This window comes from Elephas maximus, chromosome 8 (assembly GCF_024166365.1).
Source record: "Elephas maximus indicus isolate mEleMax1 chromosome 8, mEleMax1 primary haplotype, whole genome shotgun sequence".
Lineage (NCBI taxonomy): Eukaryota > Metazoa > Chordata > Mammalia > Proboscidea > Elephantidae > Elephas > Elephas maximus.
Window position 1 is genome coordinate 51,824,632 of NC_064826.1, and position 23,254 is coordinate 51,847,885.

The window sequence follows — 23,254 nt, forward strand, 5'->3', positions numbered from 1 at the left end:
TAGCGACAGACCTGCATAGTCTCGCTCCTTAGCTTGCTACACCATTTCTCGTTAATAACAGTGACAGGAAAAAAAAATTAACTGTTGTCCTGTACTACATAACTTTCTATCTTTTCTCACCAGATTTTACTTTATCCCAATTTGCTATCACTTTATTTTCCACAACTCTTTTGAATACACATTTAATAGTCACTTTCCCAGGACACCTTCCCTATAAAAACATTTTATTAAGAATTACTGGATGTTCCTTTGTGATCATGTATCATCTATATGTTCATTGTACATACTTACACCTTGAAGTAGAAGATAATTTTATTCAAATCCCATCATATTTAATATCTTTAAAACTACTTCCTAATCTCTGAAATGGGGATAATTATTTTAGAGTTGTTTTGAGCAATAAACACAATCATGATGTAAAGAACTTAGCATAAGTTAACTGAGGTGGACACCCATTGCTTTGCCCCATTAAAAAAAAAAGAAAAAGAAAACAAACTCGTTGCTGTTGAGTTGATTCTAACTCCTAATGACCCCATAGGACAAAGTGGAACTGCCTTATAGGGCTTCCAAAGAGCAGCTGGCGGATTCAAACTGCTGACCTTCTGGTAAGCAAACAAGCTCTTAACCACTGTGCCACCAGGGCTCTTGTTTGCCCCATTAAAAAAAAAAAAAAAAAAAAAATTTCTGGTATTTGCTCATTTCCTACAAATATAGGTAAATGCCAATCTTCCAGTTAGCCATATCGATGTTGAATATGACTCAGGTCACAGAAATGGTCCATATGCTAATTACCTATGCACTAGAAATTGGAACTGAAAGATAGATTTATATTCTTTATGGGTGCCTGAAATTTACCATATTTTCCACCCATGTTATCAGAAAGCTAGGAAAGCAAGTCAGTTTGAACTGTTATTTAATAACTGGGAAAAGTGAATGTTCTTAAGAAGCTACCCAGATAAAAGCACAGGTCAGAGATGGTAGGAGAGTCCTGACAACATAGCATGTCTGCTTCCAATATCTTCTTACCTTTTGCTCTGTACATTTTCCTGTGGGACAATACTGTGTCCTTACAATTCTGCTTTCTAGCTAAACTTACTTCTAGTAGATCTAATTTGCTCAAAGTTACTTGTACTCAAAAAATGTTAATAATTACAGGTATTGTAATTAATAATATAATGTTTAAAATATTCTTCATATATTTATAGATTCTTCAGCCACCAAATATTTATTCAGCAACGACTGTGTGCCATGCAAAGGATTTTATATTGGGTAGGTATTCAATAGTAAATCAAATAGACTCCACCCTGGCTCTGCTGGGGAAAGTAAATGAAATAGAATGTGTCCAGTACTCTGGTAAGATAAATGCAGGATTCTATGACAGTAGGCAGCAAGGATGTCTAATTCAGTGAAGATAGGACAAAATTTCCAGATAAAGGAAATTTTAAGTTGGAGTTGAGGAGGAAGTGATGTGTGTGTCTGCGTGTATGTGTGTGCAGTCCAAAACAGAATAAAGAATCAGTTGAGCAAAAGAGGTAGGGGAAAAATGGTACATTTAGGAACTGAGAGAAGTTTAGCATGGCTGGAATTTGGAGTAGGAGTTGGCAAACTTTTTCTTAAGGGCGAGTAGGAAATGATTCAGGCTCTGTGGGCCATAAAGTCTTTGTCACTACTACTCAAATCTAGCATTGTAGTGCAAAAGTGGACACAGAAAATACAGACATGAGTAAGCACAGTTATCTTCCAATAAAACTTGATATTATAAAAATAGGCAGGTTGTAGTTTGATGACCCTTGATTTATAGTATGGAGACCATATGGGTGAACCTGGGGAGTGACAGAACATTTGAAATCTATACTATTAAGTACCGATTATCTTGAGGGCAATACAGAGCCTTTGGTTAGCATTTAACACATGAGAAACATGATTGATTTATTTACATTTCAGAAGCTCTCTCTGGTTACAGAATGGAGCCAGGATTGGGAAATAAGGGAGAAATACTCAAGGTAGGCAGATCAGTGAGGAGTGAGCTGTAGTAGTTTAGGTGAGAGAGGCGGGTGGCCTGGATTAGGACAAAGGCAGCCATGACAAACACATACACCTGATAGCCCTGAGATGGAATTGACAGGATTTGGTAATTTATTAAAAGAACCCTAATGGTAGAGAGGTTAAGCGCTCAGCTGATCACTGAAAGGTCGGCAGTTTGAACCCAACAGCAGCTCCACAGGAGAAAGATGTGGCAGTTTGCTTCCATAAAGACTACAGCCTTCAAAACTCTATGGGGCAGTTCTAGTCTGTCTGATAGGGTCACTACGAGTCAAAATTGACTTGAAGGCAATGGGTTTGGTTTGGTTTAGCAACTGGTTAGGAATTAGGGATAAGGGAAAGGCAGCAGCCAAGAACTAATAGTGTTAAAGGTTTGGCAAATGGCAGGAGAGTATTTCCTTCATTGATGTAACACAAAGAATAATGTTCTAAAGAGGACATATATTTAGGATATACCAAATTTGAAGCACATTGAAGAGACATTTCTGTTAGTTTTCCATAAGACATGAAGGTCTTATATTGAAATATGCAGGGCAGATATAAAGTCTGGAAGTAAATATATTATTTGATCCTATATTGAAATGGAATGTAATAGTAAACCACCTATTATGTTTATTTGTCTGTCTTTCTAGACATTCTGGCCATCCTGTAATTTGAGAGCCATCATCCTGAAGTGCAGGTAGGAAATAGACTTACAGATTTTGGTATCTGTATCAACTCAGTAGGAAAAAAGAGATCCTAGCTAGCACTCTAATGTAAATGATTAACAGAAGAAATCAAGCTCATGAAACAGACTGTGAATAAACAGATAGACAAGGAGGAAGAAAATCAGAATAGCGCGTTATCAAGCAAGAGGAGGCAAAAATGTACTAAAAGAGGGAGTGATCAGTGATGTCAAACACAGAAGGAAATTCAAGCCGGAGCTTCTCAGGGGGAAAGACATTCACAAAGTCAAGAATATGCTTTGTTAATTGAAATTTCTTAAATGCTTCAGTCTATGTCTGTCTTGGGCCACGGTGGTACAATGGTTAAGCACTCAGCTGCTAACCAAAAGGTCAGCAGTTCAAAATCCAGCAGTGGTTCCATGGGTGAAAAGAGCTGGATATGTGCTCCCATAATGATTACAGACTAGGAAAGGGGGCAGCTCTGTTCTGTCATACAGGATTGCTACAAGCCAGAAGTAAACTGACAACCCACACACGTCTGTCTTATTCATCATTGTATCCCCGTGTCAGCACATTGCTTAGTATAAAGTTGTCGTTAGTAAATATTTGAATGAGTAAACAAATGAATGAATGTTATTCTGTTTCTGTTTTAAAGTTATCATTCTCTTTGGTTCCGTAATTTGGCAAGAACTGAACCCACAGCAGCTCTAATTCCCAGCTCAGAACTGATGTTGAAGGTCTACCCATCCATACGAGGTATTTTAAAAACAAGAAAAAGAAAGAACATAAAACCAACCTTGGTGCTATGAACGTGTAACCAGATTCTTCAAAATTATCTGGCTTCAGGGTTTCTGAATCTGCAAAGGTAATGTTACGGGATTAGATAAGCAATGCAGAATATATGTCTCAATATTCTATGGTAATAAGAAGGCTTTAGAACGATTACCTAATAAGAAAACTTAAAAATAGACTAATCATATGCTAAAATTGAAATACAAATTAATGTAAAGGTCTTCAATGCTTCATAATATAATAGTAAAGTAACTTTTATTTTTCTAACATGGGTTGCAACAATTGTATCAGATGAAAACGCTATGTCTATGATTTTCCCATTTATTAACCACACCATAACCAATATGCTTGTAAAAAAATAAATTTATATCAATGTTACATCACAAGTGTTTTATTTAAAAAGGTGATTTAAAAATGTTTATGAATATTATGGTAAGGAAAATGATTTTAAGAAAGCCATTAATGCCTTTAGTGAATTAATAACATTAGGTTATGCATAAGTGGAAGGATTTAAACAAGACAAGTATTTAAATTTAAGAAAAAACTTGAATGTGAAACAGGTTGCATACGAAAACACAGCAAATTCTTCGTTTTTTGGCTGCTAAGGTTTGAACGATCATGAGGAAAAATCTAGCAGATGAGAAGCACAGAGGAAAATATCCAGTAGGAATGGAAATATCAGTGGAAATGTCAATGCACTAAACAGAAAGAAATGAGCAACAAGAAAATACTTGCCCTTCATTTTGCCCTTTTTTGCTGTGAAAATCCATCAGAAAGAGAAAGCAGGGGAAAAAAGAGGGTAAAGCAAAGGGGGTCACAAATGATTTTATTCAATGACTTTCTTGAATAAAAATGTTGTGCATATATTCAAAGGTTCATTTATGTACAGCTGTAGTGTGTAAAGAAGACACATATTTTTGAAGACTGGACATATGCCCTGTCAATTATTACTAGATCGAGTACCCTCTATGTGCTGTGGTTATTTCAAGGGTCTGTTTTGCAAAGTGGTTAATGCAGGTGCAATACCAATGATGTGGGCCTATAAACAGAAGCATTTATCAATCATCGAAACCCACTAGTTAGCCCTTCACTTTGCAAGTGAAGAACTAGCTCATGCAAAATTGCTGGTTGTTAAAAGACCATCATATCTGTCAAGTAAAAGCAGAAATATAAATGTTTAAAGTACCAAACTGTACTGTGAAAATCAGTAAAGAGAAGAACAAAAAAGGAGCTGACAAAGAAATGGAAGAATTTTTAATTTACTTTCAGGTCAGATGTGAAAGATATATATTTTTCGGTTATTTGTTTTTGCTTCATCTTAACAAAAAAAACTTTAAGTTGTTAGTAATAATTCAGAAATGTGCCAAGGATACGATGGTCATTTTACTTTACTAAATCTAGTCATCCAAAACAAAATAAAACTTAACAGTGACTTGAAATATGCACTAGTGTCAGAATTATTCCACATTCCAAATGACACTTAAAAAATAACTAACCCATTTCAGTTACTGAAAACAGTAATTTGAACTTTAGTTTAAAAAACATGAGAAAGGTAATCGCCAAACCAAAGCCAAAGACTACTGCAATTTAATTTAGTCAAACAAAGCAGAAGATGTGAAGCACAATATTATTCATGCCAAATGCAAAAAAAAAAAAAAGTAAAGCTTTACTAGCACAGTGCCATGAGTAGAGACTATGTTAATAGCACGTGAAACACTTCACGCTGGCTAGCAGACCCTTAAAACGACAGAACAGAGGACACAGCACTGCAATGATTCTATGAGCACATAGCAAGGCAGGGAAGGGTGGTGGGGACTGCCAGTGAGACTGGAGTACCTGCTCATATTCTATCCATGTAGAATATTTCTTGTTCCTTGCATGTTTGGAATGGGTTAGAATCATTGCTGCAGATTTGGTAATAATACCTACTAAAAATGTATAAGCCTTGGGTATTCCAAAATCTAGACGTATTCAAACATCTGCTACTAGGAGATAACAAATAGACCCTGAAGTCACTTTCACAGTACTTACATCTGGCCTGAGTTATTGTCTCTTCTATTTTGGCTTTTATATAGTAAAAACTGTAGGTTGGTAATACCAAGGCCAAACTGCAATAGAAACAAGAGAAGCATAAACACAAACAAACAAAAACGAAACATCAAAAAAAAAAAAAAAAACATCAAGTTCATGGAAAACCCAAAGATCTTCTTCATGGGAAGAAAAGACATATTACTTTGACAAGAAAAGGCATTCAGCAAATAAAGTACTTAATTTAATCTTGCCATCCAGTGCCATCCAGCTCTCTACATTTTAGGAAATCAGAAGAGACAGATGGAAAATAAGTTAATAAATGCTCCCATAAATTAGCTGAGGAGGAAATGTCATGGATCCCTAAGAGATTTCCAGAATGTTATAACTTTGAATGTTGACAATAGAAAAAGCATTAGAGGTATGTTTAAACAAGTAAATGTATCATACCAACTGGATACCCATTCCTTAATGTATTTTATATAATGGTAAAATGCTTGGTGGGGGTAAAGTATTATTAAAAAATTTCAAATGGAAGAATTATTATGACAGTGAAACCTGTGAGACCTGGAACTTGATGGGACTGCCTTGTTTTTCTGGGTCCCACAAGTTTTCCACATTTACAGGGTGCAGTCTTGCCACTTTTATGTGGCCCATTTTAAAACATCTATGTTGTAAATTTCTAGGATGGATGTTCAAACTGTAATCTCATTATACATTGTGAACAATCAAATATAAAATTTCAGATTTTCTTCGTAAGAAGATAGGTTTAAAAAATTCACTCTATGAAGAGGAAAAAAGCATGGGACTATTTGATACAATTATGCAGTTAAGGTAGCAAAATGAATGGATGCTTGTTACCTCCAATTCCCAAATCTTTCTCTATTATTAAGTAATTCAAAGACTTTTGTTACGGGAAAAGGTCAGAGATATAAAATGTGCTGTAGATTTAATGAAATTCTCTACATTCATTTTATAGGTAACTTCCTTTAAGTGTAGGCAGAGATTAAAAATAAAATAAGCAGTGCAATTAGTCTGAAAGAAGATAACCTTTCATGATTCACTTGCCATTTATAAAATGCAGAGCAGAACGACTGAACGTTTGAAGACTGTCTCCTCCTATAAACTCCTCTCAAGGGAAATTAGGACATTTTTATTGCCCCATCAGCATTTATTGCTAAGAGAAACTTCTAATTAAAACCGATAATGTTACATCACGAGGCCGGTAGAGTGTCAGTCTGTAAGCCTGGGTTAATCTCAAGCCCCATGAAAAATAGTGTGGAAACCCATGAAGAACACAATAGAAGTTTTAAAATTGACATATGAAATGAACGTTGTGTTGCCCTACAAGTCTCAGATTATTATTAGCTCCATTCCATTCTATAGAAAAATACAGTTATATTTCTTTCCATCTCAAGGTAGCACTTATTTCTGCAACCTATAGCTAGATAAGATCTTTATCAACATTCTGTGTCAATGGTACTGTCATATGCAGTGTTTGGTGGTTTACTCCATATAAAACCAATAGACCAAGGTTGATTTATTTTCTCCTGGAGATTAAACTCGACTAAAGTGAGTGACGATCAGACAGATGGGGAAGCTCATACAATGTTTTTGTGACTCATGTAAACATGGTTAACTGAGTTAAATGGAATAAAACATATTTTTCAGCTCAATACTTTATCTCTGTAAAAATAAACTCTGCAAAAAAAAGAGAGCATTCTATTAAAATAATTAATTACTTCACTTCAAAATATGGTAATTAAGTTAGATCAAGACATGAGACTGAAATCACTAGGTTTGGTACCTCATTCATTAAATCAGAACATATCACTTTTTCCTCAAACTGAGATGCAATATTTTGTATTTTGTTCTGTATTTTCTTTGTTAGAGAAAAAATCTGATTCAAGTTTTACTAAGGTCATTCTTATTATTATGTTGAGAATAGACATAGATATGAGATGGAGATAGAGATACAAGTAGGTATGTACTGTGGTGGTGGGAGTTCTCTTCTGATAGCTTCTACTTTTTTCAGTGAAACTGAAAGTAGACATTACCTGAGAGAAAATTGGTAGAAATTGTTAAGGGTTTGAAGAGAGAAGAGAAGCTATCAAAAGTTATTTAAGAGGGTTCTAAATTGACTGGACTCTTAAGATTGCCAGGCACCACTAAGGCTCATTTGAGGTTAGTGGTCATGCATTTTAGGTGATACATCAGTCAGTGAGTATTTTACTCCAGCCTTCTTTAGCTACATGGTACTGTGTGATGTTGGTAATAAGTTGGATCTAACTAGGATTGGTATTTTGCCAACCTGTTGTTTATCAAACCTGAGTATGATGAAATAAGTTGATGGTGTGTGTAAGAACGTGAAAATAATAAGATCCAAGGAATTTATGTTGAATAAGGAATGATGCAAAGATATGAAAAGGGCAAGGGCAGTAAAAATAGAGGAGAATCGGTGGATTTCAGGCCTCAATTTGGTCAAAGGATTGTTGAAGTCGTGCTGCTAGCGAGAGGGGCTGGAAAGTGAAAATATGGTAATCTAAATGTTGGATGAGTAAATTCCTAATTAAGATTATGAAAGCGTTGAAGTCTTGACACAGTAAGAGTTGCAGAACATGACACTGACGTATGTGGCAAAGGTAGGAGAAGGACAAGACCATTAGAGGAAAGGAAGAAACTTAAGAGTCCAGGTACCAGGAAAATCATCGGTCAATGCTACTTAAAGTGTGGTCTATGGACCTGGCCCATCTGAAAACTGTTGTTACCAGCCCATGACCAGTTAATCACAGAAACTGAGAATAAACATTTTGATAAGTATGTCTGTGGGATGTAATAATAAAAATGTTGATTTTGTACCCTTTTGAAATCTATTTTAGTACATATTTTTGTTTTATTTTATATAAATGTAGGTCTGTCATAAAGAGTTTGAGAAATTATGATCTACGTGAAGGTAGGAGAGAGTGACAGGGAGTCAAGAGCTGGAATCTAATAGGAATATGAGAGACACGGATCTTATAAAGGAGGAATGGTGGGTGGTGAGGTCTGATGACATGAAATTCAAAGGTGAGGAAATAATGAAGAACAGGAAGGCATCCTTGTCATATCAGGCTAAGTAGTATGAGGTTGTGGAAGGCAGGGCCACTGGGAAAGCAGTGACCTCAAGGAGTGTCAGAGTAAGAAAGTGAAGGAAATGCTCAGCAAATATCAAAGAACAGAGGATTTTCAGGGTGTTATTGGGTATTCTTTTATCCAATTTTTAAAGGCCTAGTCAATGAGAGGGTTCACAATATTACAGAACTGATACTCAGTAGAAGTAAATTGTATCAATTGAGCTTTTTATACCAGATTATACTATATTGGGGTAAATTTTATTTTTAGGTTCATTTGCAACCTAAATGCAAGTTTATGATGTAAAGTAAATGATAATTTGGAAGAGGAAGTTAGTGGAAATGATCATTATAAATTATTACTGGGATTCTGTCAATATTTATTATTCCTAACATAAACATACAAAGTATCATATATAACTATATCACATACGTTTTTATTTCTGAATTTTATAATGCATCAATAGGCTAAGAACCTTGAAAATCAGAATCTAGTACTTTCATAAATTTGTATGTTGGAAAGCATAATGTTTCTAATTTAATCACATTGAAAACAGCTTTTAAAATGCAAAGACTTAATATTAGTCCTATTAAAAATAGGATAAAGACTAAACTGAAACACTCTTTTACAAAGACACATTAAATATATTTAATTACCTGTAATCTGTGCCATTGACAGGAGTCCATGTGTATGTTCTATTTCCTTTGTCAATGTATCTCTAGAAAAAATGTTTGACATGGTCATTGTCACCTTATATTCTCTATGAATTTATATGAAGAGCAGAGCACTAAGATCTACTTGCAAATCATGTGGTCATTTAAGACCCTTCTTTACAACTATTTGACTTGTCTATCCTACATTTTTAAATTTCATTGTGGGTATCTGTGTAAAGCAAAATATTAGGACAGAAATAAACATCCAGTAATAAAGTTTAAAGACTTAGCGCTGTAATTGTTAGGTGTCGTCGAGCCAGTTCTGACTCATAGCAACCCTATATACAACAGAATGAAACACTGCCCGATCCTGTGCCATCCTTACAATTGTTGTTACGCTTGAGCCCACTGTTGCAGTCATCGTGTCAATCCATCTCGTTAAGGGTCCTCCTCTTTTTTGTTGACCCTTTACTTTACCAAGCATGATGTCCTTTTTCAAGGACTGGTCCCTCCTGATAATATGTCCAAAGTACGTAAGATGAAGTCTCACCATCCTCGCTTCTAAGGAGCATTCTGGCTGTACTTCCTTCAAGACAGATTTGTTCATTTTTCTGGCAGTCCGCAGTATATTCAATATTCCTCACTTTGATGGTTAAGGTTGTGTGTCAACTTGACTGGGCCATGATTCTCAGTGGTTTGGCAGTTATGATGTAGTTTGGCAGTCATATAATACGTAATTACCTCCATGATGAGATCTGATATAATGTGATCACCTCTATGATGGGATGTGCTGTGAGTAGCCAATCAGCTGAAAGGGAGTTTCCTTGCATCCAATATAGGCCGACTTTCTAGCAAGGTTTGCTGGCTTTTGCTAGCTCTGGATCCTACAGCTGGCTCCTGTTCATCTGCTCTCCGGATATTGGGACTTGACCTAACAGCTTGCCTGCTGATCTTGGGATTCATCAGCCTCCACAGCCTGGATCTTGGTTTCTTCAGCCCCTGTAGTTATGTGAGTCAGGAGAAGCCTCCAGCCTGGCCCATGGATTTGGGACTTTTTAGCCTCTTCAAGGAAACCCTGGTGGCATAGTGGTTAAGTGCTGCAGCTTCTAACCAAAAGATCGGCAGTTTGAATTCATCAGGCGCTCCTTGGAAACTCTATGGGGCAGCTCTACTCTGTCCTATAGAGTCGCTATGGGTCAGAATCAACTCGATGGCGATGGGTTTGGTTTTTTGGTTTAGCCTCTACAACCATGTCAGCCATTTCCTTGATCTCTCTCCCTCTTTGTGTATATACATATAAATGCTTCACTGGTTTTGTTTCTCTAGAGAGCCCACCCTAAGACACTCACCACCAACCACCATAATTCAAAGGCATCAATTCTTCTTTGGTCCTTATTCATTGTCTAGCTTAGAAATGCATATGAGGTGATTGAATATACCATGGCTTAGTCCAGGTGTACCTTAGTCTCCAAAGTGACATCTTTGCTTTTTAACACTTTACAGAGGTCTTTTGCAGTAGATTTGCCTAATGAAATACATTGTTTGATTTCCCGATTGCTGCTTCCATGGGCATTGATTATGGATCCACGTAAAATGAAATCCTTGCCAACTTCAATCTTTTCTCCATTTATCATTATGTTGCTTATTGGTACAGTTGTGAGAATTTTTGTTTTCTTTACGTTGAGGTGCAATCCATACTGAAGGCTGTAGTCTTCGATCTTCATCAGTAAGTGCTTCAAGTTGTCCCTTTCAGCAAGCAAGGTTGTGTCATCTGCATTTTGCATGTTGTTAATTAGTCTTCCTCCAATCCTGATGCCACATTCTTCATATAGTCCAGTTTCTTGGATTGTTTGGTTAGCATAGAAATTGAATAATTATGATGAAAGGACACAACCCTGATGCACGTCTTTTCTGACCTTAAACCATAGTGTATCCCCTTGTTCTGTCTGAATGACTGCCTCTTGGCAGTGTAGAATCTTAAGAATTTATGCTAAATTATTAACCTCAAAACTTTGAAAACAATATTCCCTGAAAAATAAGTTTTAATAACAAAATGAGACTGAAATATTAGACAAGGCTCATATATTGCTATATGAGAGTATGTTAAAGAGTAATTGTCAATATCAGGAAATTCAGGCAGTGTGTTTAGCTCTAAATGTATGATTAGCATATTACTGTTCTTATGAAGTCATTAGATTAATTTATTTGGTATCACTGAAAGTTAAATCTAACAGAGAAAGAAAGGGCAGTGTTAAATAATTTCAAGGACATAGAAGTCTTTTCTTTGTAAAATGATCATGATATAGAAATTTCATGGATATAGAAATCTTTGTAGCTATCAAACAACTGTAAAGAAATTCTCATTTTTTCTTCCATTAGGTATATTGTTGTTGTTGTTATGTACTATCAAGTTGATTCCGACTCTTAGTGACCCTATATGACAGGTAGAACTGCCCATAGAGTTTTCTGGGCTGTAATCTTTACAAGAGCAGATCGCCAAGTCTTTTCTCCTGCTGAGTCACTGCTGGGTTTGAACTGCCAACTTCCTGGTTAGCAGTTAAGCACTTAACCATTTGCCACCAGGGCTCCTTTCCTTTAAGAAGAGTGATGCCATATTTCTATCTTTTTGTTTTTTTGTTGTTGTTAGCTTCATCATCCTCATCAGGACAATAACGTTTATTGGAGTGTTACTTGGTGTTAGAAACTTGTTTTGAATTGAACTGTGTCCCCTGAAAAAGATAATGTTGACTTAAATCCTAACTCCTGTACCTTGTTTGGGAAAATAGGGTCTTTCTTTGAACACATTATCAGTTAAGTCATGCTGGAGTAAGGTGGGTCCTAATCTTTTTTTTTTTTTTTTAATCTTAATCCCTTCTGAGTGGTGTTTTATAAAAGCACTGAACACACAGAGGGAAGACCCCATGTAAGGATCCATCTACAAGCAAAGGAATGTGAAGGACTGCTGGCAGCCACCAGAAACTAGGACAGAGAATTAACAGCTCCTTTCTCAGAAGGAATCAACATAGACAGTTCTGATTAAGGCTTCCACACTCCAGAAATGTGAGACAATGTATTTCTGTTCTTAAAGCTACCTACTTTGTGGTATTTTGTTATGGTAGCCCTAAGAAAGCAAGACAGCACTATCAAGCACTTTACAGTCATTGTCTTCTTTAATCAAATATCTGGAGTATATGATATTATTATCCACATATTATTGATGAAGAAATAGGTGTCAGAGAGGAGATTAGGTACTTGAATTGGCAGGATAAAGGAATATGTATGATGTCAAATACACTGTCATAACAACTATTCAATGATGTCTTTATATATCAAACATGCCATACCAAACATCCCTATGGTTCTATATACATGTGTGGGGGCAGTGAGGGGAGAGACAAAGAGGAGATGTTTGGACTAGGAAAATTCTTAAAAGAACTAATGTTTATATATTTGTTACTGCCCCTAAGAAACTATGGGAAAACTAGTGTTATCCCTTGTTCAGCAAGTTATATAAACATAGCACAGAAATAGTATCAGATTAGGAAAAAAAATAAGATAATGGCTTTCTCAATATTATTTCATAAGAAATTATCATAATCATGTTCAGTGTTCAATTGGTAATAAGACCATCAAATAGACAACGAGCAACATAATTAGCATCAATTTTCTTAATCAAGAAATATAAGTTGCCAACTTTTACTAAGTTTAGGAATATCCTCAAGTTTGCTGTCTTGAGAAAATTCCATCATTTTCAGTAAATTCCTAAATGTAATAGTATAGAAGAATTCAAATGACAGACAAAATTATTAATGGGGTTCATATAATAAATATAAACCATTTTTAGATTCCTACAAATCAGGTTCAGTTGGGCATAAACATAAGCAAAAATGCATGAACTCTATTTTAAACTTATCTTTGTATTAATAGTGATATCCATTATTAATAACAGAATAATAAAGGTTTATATATATGCATTGTTTATATAATTTCTTATTTATTCTGTAGATTTATTTTTTGTCAAATAGGACAGCTGGATTCATGAACAACAGGACCATGAAAAACATGTTTATAAATTCATTTGAGATAGGTTTTAGTGAAAAATGTTTTAATTAGTCAGACATAAAGAGAACCTCTGTGGGAAACATTTCATGCATGAGGGATTTAAAATTACTTGTTCATAATACCACAGATTGTAAGATGCGTTAACACTGGAGTTTTCTATCTCATAGACACGGAAAATGGTGTAAAGTAAGGCTACATGGCATCCTAGAGCAGAAGACAATGAAATTCACAGTCAATATCTGACCTCCGCCTATAGAATTCAGCAACTTTGGGTGAAACTAAACCAAATATTGTAGTTGGATCAATAGAGAAAAGAAAACAAACTGCCAACATAAATTGTTAGTATATATATTTTTATTTAAGAGTAAATCTCAGTTCTTACCTCATCTTGAGATTTAACCAGGGTTCTGAATGTTTTCTCTCCACTTTCTCCATCTATCATTTTATTTCGAATCTAAGGGAAAATAAAAAAGCTACTTTATTCCAAGGACCCAACTGACCTACCAAAATATACTATTAAAATACTAGGTTTTCAAGGTTTTTACTTCATTTAGAACAGATTGAGTAAAAATAGCAGCTGGTTTTACCAGTCATTGCAGTTGTTCTCTGGGACTCTTCTTTCAAAAGCTGTCACATTATAGTCATTTTTCCATTTTATTAAAATGATAAAAATACCCTTAATGACATATTATTAACCTACTATTCATTTTGAAAAGTAATTACTAAAAGTGCAATCCATTACTTTATGGGAATAGCACAATTCAATGAAAGAAGCCATTGAGAAAAGGAAAAGTATATGCACGTACCAAATTAGCATATAATATGAAATGCCTCAAATTTTAGCATTAACAAACAGCCAATTTCATTTGGGAAGTAATTTTTTTAAGAGCACACTTTATACAGTGAAAACTGTGATAGCTAGAACTCGATAGAACTGTGTTCTTTTTCCCAGCCTCTTCAGTTTTCCACCTTTGACAGGTGAGGCATTACCACTTTTCTATTGGCTGTTTTGGTGGAAAATATTTTGAGGTTTCCTTCTCTGACAGATTTATGCCTTACGTAGGTTCTAGATTTTGCAGGTTTTATTGTACTTTTTAGATTTTATTTGCCATATCTGGCAGTACTAAATAACCTAGTGATAGAGAAAACCCTTGGATTTAATGGAATAAAACCCAAGTGAATTTAATAGGATACAGCTTAGTTTCCTTAATAAGGATTTCCCTAATCCCTGAAAAATAAGCAAGGTCATATTTATTCACAAAAATTCCAATCTATCTCCTAAAATTAAACACTTATGCTCATCAAAGAACTTTACCAAGACAGAAAAAAGAAAACATATACACTGGGAAAAAATCTTTAGCTACAGCATATTTGATAAAGGTTTAACCTCAAAAGTATATAGAAAACTTCAACAATAAAAAGACAAACAACCCAGTCATAAAACGGGCAAAGAACATGAACACACACTTCACCAAAGAGGACATTCAGGTGGCCAACAGATACATGAAAAATGCTCGTGATCATTAGCCATTAGAGAGATGCAACTCAAAACTACAATGAGATACCATCACCCCTGCAATAATGGCACTGATCAAAAAACAAAAAAAACAATAAATGCTGGTGAGGTTGTGGGGAGATTGGAACTTTCATCCACTGCTGGTGGGAATGTAAAATGGTACGACCACTATGGAAAACAATACGGTATTTCCTCAAAAAGCTAGAAATAGAAATACTATATAATCCAGCAATCCCACTCCAAGTTACATATCCTAGAGAAATAAAAGCCATAGCAAGAACAGACATATGCACACCCAGGTTCATTGCGGCATATTCTCAATAACAAAAAGATGGAAACAACCTAAGTGCCCATCGATGGCTGACAGATAAACAACCTATGGTACATACGCATAATGGAATACTACACAAAGAAAAAGGACAATGATGAATCCATGACACATCTCACATCATAGATGAATCTGGAAAACATTTTGCTGAGTGAAATAAGTCAATCACAAAAAGACAATTATCATAAAAAGTCAAGAAAAAGTCTACACACAGAAAGGTCTACCAATCTTTGATGGTTACTGGGGGGAGGACAGGAGGTGGAGATAAAAATCTCTAGATAGTAGACATGGGTTAACTTTGGTGAAGAGAAAGGCAATACATAATATAAGGGAAGCCGGCACAACTTTATCAAGGCAAAGGAAGGCACTGATAGGAACACACATACACAAAAAAGGCAACCCAGTAAATACTATAACATATACAATCCACCAACAACAGTAAAAACAAACAATAACATTATAATCAAATAAATAGGTAGATATGTATGCTGAACAGAGGTAGGAGGGAATATAGGAGTACGCCCATGTACTTTTATAGGTTTCGCTCTGGATACTGTTACATATTTGTAATGAGTAGTTACATATTTGTAATGAGTAGCATATATAATCATATATATAATAGAGCACACAGGGGGCACAATCATAGAACTTCCTAGACACAACCAAACACCTTGCAGCATCAAGTTTCTGGGGCTACGTGTTAGGGACTATGGTTTCGGGGGACATCTAGGTCAACTGACATAAAATAGTTCATAAAGAATATGTTCTACAGCCTATTTTGGTGCTTAGGGCCTGGGGTCTTAAAAGCTTGTGAGTGGCCATCAAAGACACACCTATTGGTCTCATACCATCCTGAGCAAAGGAGAATGAAGAAAACAAAAGACACAAAGAAGCAATCAGTCAAAAGGACTAGTGGACCACATGAACCACGGCCTCCACTAACGTGAGACCAGGAGAGCTAGATAGCGGCTAGCAACCACCACCAACTGCTCTGACTGGGATCACAATAGAGGGCCCCAGGCAGAGTGGAAGAAAAATGTAGATCAAAATTCAAATTCACAAAAAGACCAGGCTTACTGGTAGAATGGAGACTGGAGGAACCCCCAAGACTATGGCCCCTATATACCTTTCTAACTCAGACTGAAGCCACTCCCAAAGTTCACCTTTCAGTCAAATATTGGACAGGTCAACAAAACAAAAACACTTGTGAGGAATGTGCTTTATTACATCAAAACACCTTATAAGAAACATTCATTAATCACCTAAAACATCCTAGCACTCTATCACAGCTTAAGGTAAATATATTAAACAATTAAATTTTGTCTTCCATGATGTGAAAAACAAGTACAAATTAGAATACACTGTTTTCCACAGAGAAGAGATGGAATTAATTCATCCTAAGAATCTTAATCTGTGTTCTGGAGTCCAAGAGCCTGGTTCAAATCCTGGATTTGCTACAGGTTGTCCCTGATTTACAACAGAGCTCTGTTCTAGTAACTCTGTCGTAAGTCAGTTCTGACATTAAGTTGAATACCTCATTTATTATTATCTTTTTTTTAGTTTTCATTATTATTGCCTTTAACTATCAATATCTTTATAAATTTCATATGTATTTGTCTTGGGGGATGGATACATTACATATAAATTTAGAGATATGACAACATCAACAAATTACATGCTTCAATATTGTATGTAGTACATACTACAATGGTAAGATGGACCGAAAAAAAAAAAAAAAGGAAAAAATCGGGCGGTAGTTAAGTGCGGTTCATCATAACTTGAATATATCTCGTAACTCAGGGACTACCTGTACTTACTAGCTGAAAAACTGTAGACAAGGTATTTAACCTCTTTGTTCTCAAACATCTCATCAGTATAATAGACACAGCAATGGCATCCATTTCAAAGGCTCTTGAGAATCCATGCCTGGCATATATGATGTGCTTAATCAATATTACTGTTATTGTTATTATCAATATGATTATACTATTATTACAGACGACTGCTCAGAGGAAGTGACATGGCACTTTTGGTTTTGAAATAAAATTGACATCTGCTGAATAAAGTGACTAAGACAAACACAGTAGCTCCTCTCCTTAAGTTGCTCATTATCTGGTTGGATCCAACTTTTCTTTCAACTCTATGGAAACATCTTCTATATCTACTACTTTTATCGAAATTTTCAAGTTATATTTGACACTCCACTTACAATATCTATTCCTTTTCATATGGTTTTTTTGAACGAGACAGCTCAGGATCTAGAACTTTTTAACAAAGAACTTTACTTTTCATATATATAGTACCTGGGAGAGAGCCTAACAAAATGAAACCACTCAAACTATGGAATGGATGAATCCCAGCATCTGACATGACGGTGTTCCTTGAACCTACTGATTACACTCACCTCCACTTTAATATCATTCTCTAATTCTGCATCAAGGAAATCCAGTGTTACTGGCTCCTGAGATTTGGGGTTCTATATATAAAAAAAAAATAATAATTAAGTATACATGATATTGTAAAATGATGCTGTGCATAGAACCACTCAGTGGAAATTTAAACACGAAATAAATTCAGTAAAAGTACATACCTTAGATACATTACATAATTAACATAATAACTCTATAAGGTTATTTTCTTTCATATATTAAACACACACACACAGAGATAAACAGATAAAAGATAGCCAGAGCTAGAAATCTCCGCTTTAAGCGCAGCAGACAGAATTTAATTAATCACACCTCTTTTTGATTGTTGTATTACCCAGACCCAGTGCCGTGGATTGTTGTATTAGGTACTATATTTATAATCACAAGTTCTGCGAGAATATAACTTTTGAAGATCCACTCACAACTTTTTTTTCTTTAATTCAGATGAAAAGCGGGCCAAATATAGCCATTTGGGTAACATTTAGAAAAAAAAAAACAAAGGCAACATATATATATATATATATATATATATACACACACACACAAACATACATACATATATATGTATTTGGAATTCTATAAAGAAATAGGAAATTTTATGAGGGAAAATGTTTTAAAAACTATGTCTAAATTGGCTAAGTAAAACAACCTCTTCTAGACCCACTCTTCCTTCTCGATATGTAAGTTGACTTCATATATTTGAATCTCAGACACTTTACATCATGTTTTAATGATTCAAATTAAGCCAAGATTTTATATGAACATTTGTGATCAAGGCATAAGGACTTCAACAAAGATTAGCTATTGTAATTAAAATCTGAAGAATAGTAATCCCTGGGTTATTATTAATACTTGTTAAGTAATTTAACAGGTTACAACAGAATTTCAAAGTTCACTAGAATAATAAAATCACAATAGGTGTCTGTAATTTTACAATTGCAAAATTTTAGAAAGTGGTTTTTGAATATTTACTGAAAGAAATATTATCAGCATCTGATAATTAATGAGATAACAGTAAGAAATGAAAACCATATTGGATTAGTGCAAGGGTTTCTAGTGTTTTAATAATTTCAGCCTCATAGACCTTTCCAAAATATATTCAAATCATTCATATTTTAAATACTATTTCAGGAGGATAGACTACCTAAGACAATAATGTTAGTTAAAAATGTACTTATTTTATAAGTATGACAAAAATGCCCCCTTCAAATAGTTGTTTCGTTTTAATAATGAAAATTTATGATTCTTATTGTTTTTGATGAATGACAATTCTTAAGGGTAAATAAAAAATACTTTCAACTGTTTTTGGCATTTTTATTGAAAAACATTCTCTGCTTATGTGCTCTATTTCTATAGTAAGGAAGTTCTATAACATTGAAAATAAGCATTAGATTTTTCAATAGGTTAAAATACTGACCATTGTTTGCACAGCATCGTACTTACTGCCTCAGCAGCAAATAACTCATCTGAGGCACAATATATTTTATTAGAAGAAAATAAAAGTCAAAATTGTAAAACTTTCTAATCCATTGTTTTAAAAAAGAAAACCTAGAAGGTCCCTAACAAAAAGATACTCTAATATTTACAGTATTATTTAATTTCCCATGAAGCAAATCATCTTCATACAAACACCATCACATCAGCATTAAAATTTTAAGGAACTCACTGTAAAAACAATGAAAATAATCAAAATGATAAAATGTAAACAGAAATAAGGACATTATCTTACATGCAATGGATAATGCAAAGCATGACCAGACCCAAACAGCATGCATGGAAGCATTGTCAAGAAGAATTGGCAATATGAAGATCATGTCCCAATCCAACATACAAAGACAGAGAAGAAAATGAAAGGAGAAAAGGAAAACATCAATGCATAACTTGTTCTTTTCAAATGGCAATCTAGCTGACCATTTTTTAAAAGACCCATCACAGGCACAGTGCCCGAATAATTCAAGAGGAACACTTTGTAATAAGAAAGCACCAGTGTCTTAAAGAACTGGAATCCAGCCTCTGCACTCCCATTATTATTATTATTATTATTTTGATATTCTCAATATCAAACATTTCTCATTCGTAAAATTTATATACCAACTGATATAATTGCCACATTATTTTTTTGGAGAGAAAATGAAAGGTAGAATGCAATATCATTAACACGTAAAAACTGAAATAATTATTACTTGGTATTATACAAATATTACATATTTTACAAACGATTTCCAAAACTGAGAAGCCTTGTGTGGCTGCTAGTTTGCCATTTGGAATTTCTGCAGAAGAAAAACAAATAAAAAAAAACAAACCATTTTTTAGGTTGCTTAGTTTTTAATTATAATATTTTCAATGCAAGATTTGAAATTGGCATGAAAATTTAAAAATCAGTAAAATATTTATGACTGCAAACAGAATAAACAATACACAAAAAGAAACATGCAGGAAGTGTAACAAAACAATTTCATATATCAAGAAAAGGTACAAACATGATTTTAATTTCTATAGGAATCAAAAAGATATTTTGTATTTAAAAAATACTCAAATGCTTGGGTCCCATTCTGAGGCACATTAATCAGAATTTCAGGGGCTGGGGATGTATATAAATATATGTGTGTGTGTATACATATATATATTTTTAATTTCCTGAGGGAGTATACTTCGTAGGGTAGAATACACTGATTAGTTCATTCTCTTCTTTCAGATGAAGAAACTGAAGCACTAAGGGACTGAGTGAAAGACTCAAGGATACTGGGCTGGGTATTGTAGAACCAAACTTGAACTCAATTTTACTAATAGTTCAATGATCTCTTCTTAATATCACAGCACCTCTCCATTATAATGTTACCAACTTCTTATAAGAATGCTAGGTTTACATGTAAAATCTTGAATCATATTGAACTTCCTTTAGAATTTTGAAATTCTCTTAATAAGCTGTACTAAACAGTAGGAAGTATTCTCTCATGTCTATTAATTTTTAGTGTGCTTATAGAAACATGGTAACTTTTGAATTTTGTTGCCAATAGAAAAAAAATGTTTTCCAATGAGTTTACCAGGCAATAAAAATTCACAGTATTTATCTGAAATTTTGGACATTTTTAATTAGCTGAAGTGAAATTTCTCTAACTTCTGATCCAAAAATACACTGTTAGGAATACAAATCAATTTTTGCTTAAAATTTGTGGTTTACCGGACATATGATATCAGAATTTTATATTTATTTCCACTATGAAGTTAATTTTACAAGCAAATTGTTAGGATTACACAGATTTGACATTAATTTAACAATAATTAATAACACATTTACTTTTTAGAAAGCCATCTCATTATGATTACTCTGATTGTTACCATAATTATTACATAATTTGCTAGCAATATTTAGTGAGCCAATGCACACCCTCTGTCATCATTAATAACATTTTTGATCCAGTTTATTGAGATTATGCTCATCTCCATTTCATGCTCTGGAAGCTTGATGTCAGGAATGGCGACTTTATAATACGATGACCGTAAACTTTTAAGAACAGAAGCTTAATCTCAGCTCCGATTTAGCAAATTTGATAGCACTGCTAAGTCTAACTTCATTCACAGTTACCTGAACATTGGGTCTCCTTTTTCTTAAATTAACTGTTGGTATACCTACACCAATCGGCTGAAGCAACAGAAAAATGGTAACACATCATATTATATCAATATAAGTAAGGGTTCTAATCTACAGGCAATTTTGGTTAGATATTTCCTCGACTGTAAAAAGGTCTCACTGATCTACTTGGAATTCAAAATATTTGGCAGATAAAAGAGAGTTCATGATGAATCAGTAATAAAATAAAAGTGTAAAAAATCTTTATTGAGTACAAAATTTTATTCTGGTAAAATAACATCAAAATTCTCTGATTACGATGGCTATTCATGTTTTCCTTTTTTTCTTAGAAAACTATTTGGGAAGTAAGAAAAGTGGTTTGTCTCAGACAATTTTCTGCTAACTAAAAAAAAAAAAAAAGACAAATAGGAATTGTTAGAATGTACATGATCCAAATGTGTTATAAATACCATAGGATATTAAAACTTTTCATCTTAAAGTCCTGAAATTTGTGCTTTATTGTTATTCTGAATTGATACCAAAAAATATATCTGTGGAACTAATGAAGAATTCAATGGTGACATCATAGATTTCTTTTAGATGTTAACTTCTAAAACTTAGATAACGTGCAATTTCCTGTAAAACAAATGTTTCTTAGAATTGATCAAAATGGGATATCTAATAAGAAGACCTTGTCTGGGTATTTCAATGACACAAAATGGAGGAAATTTAAAGTGTATTTTAGAATAAAGTAGACTACACAATTCAACACTTGTCACAAGGTGGCAAGATGGTGACAGTACTCTGAGGAAGTAATGACTCCTTAGAAAAGTAGATACATAAAAAGGTTTATATAGATACCAAAAAAGCCAAACCCAGTACCATCGAGTCGACTCCGACTCATAGCAACCCTATAGGACAGAGTAAAACTGCCCCATAGAGTTTCCAAAGAGCACCTGGCGGATTCGAACTGCCGACCTTAGATTAGCAGCCGTAGCACTTAACCACTATGCCACCAGGGTTTCTGTTTATATAGATACAGATATACATTTACATGCATTATTCTCATTTTTTGTCTATGATATATTTCAATTCTTTTTGGGGGGATTAAGACCTGCCATTACAAAAGTAGTGGTCCCTCACACCTTTCAGTATGTTATATTTTTATTGGTTTTAAATCACTTCAGTTACGGACATATAAAATGCACTGGATGTACAAATAAAACATGGAAAAAAATTAAATCTTTCAAAAACAACCCATTATCTTCAAGTTCATTCTGACTTACGGTGACTCGTGTCACAAAGTAGAATTGAGCTCCATAGGTTATTATTATTTATTTTTTTTACTGTAATCTTTTACAAAAGCAGACCATCAGGCCTTTCTTCCATTAGAAAGGCGCCACTGGGTGGGACTGAACCGCCAACCATTCAGTTTGTGGCAAAGAGCAAGCCATTTGTGCCACCCAGGCCACCTAACCTAAACCAAACCTGTTGCCATCAAATTACTCGTAATTACTATTGACTTCAACAGTGTTTAAATCATATAACTTTACATATGTGTGTATGTATGCACACACGTGTGTGTCTGAAAATGTCACTCACATTAAATATCCATGAACTGAGAAAACTGGGAGTAGTGTGCCTAAATCTGCATATATTTCCTTCCAGGCATAGGTTAAAGTATTTTCAATATTACTTTGAAAGTTAAACAATCACTTGAAGATGATTATAAAATTATAATCATGTAATAATATTTTGCCAATGTTTACTTTGACACAGATTAGAGGAATGAATGAAATATGAAAGGAGTTGAAAGCCATATTTGATGAAAATACATGATATTTTTGAATAACAAGCATTAGGATTAGGATGAGATGGTTCATCTATGGGACTTTATCACGTCCAGATTAACTCATGGAATATACACTTCCCTGTTCTGAAGCCTACCCCATGGGGTTTCTTATTAAACTTCATACTTCTCTTCAAAAGCCTACTTGAGAAAACAAAGAAAAACACTCTGGGAGAAGGAAAGCAGAGATAACTACCAGAAAAGAAG

The 23,254-nt window shown here is 34.4% G+C and overlaps 1 protein-coding gene across 3 annotated transcripts in view; it reads right to left on the reverse strand.

Annotated features, from left to right (window-relative positions):
- Positions 1-23,254, reverse strand: part of CACNA2D1 (calcium voltage-gated channel auxiliary subunit alpha2delta 1) — a 542,050-nt gene that overhangs the window by 47,487 nt on the left and 471,309 nt on the right. For all 3 annotated transcript variants that reach the window (XM_049894495.1, XM_049894496.1, XM_049894497.1), the window contains 5 exons: positions 17,603-17,674; positions 13,737-13,808; positions 9,296-9,357; positions 5,532-5,608; positions 3,505-3,565 (listed from right to left, as the gene is read on the reverse strand). In XM_049894495.1, coding sequence (XP_049750452.1) covers positions 3,505-3,565; positions 5,532-5,608; positions 9,296-9,357; positions 13,737-13,808; positions 17,603-17,674 — 344 coding nt within the window. The remainder of the gene's footprint in view (positions 1-3,504; positions 3,566-5,531; positions 5,609-9,295; positions 9,358-13,736; positions 13,809-17,602; positions 17,675-23,254) is intronic.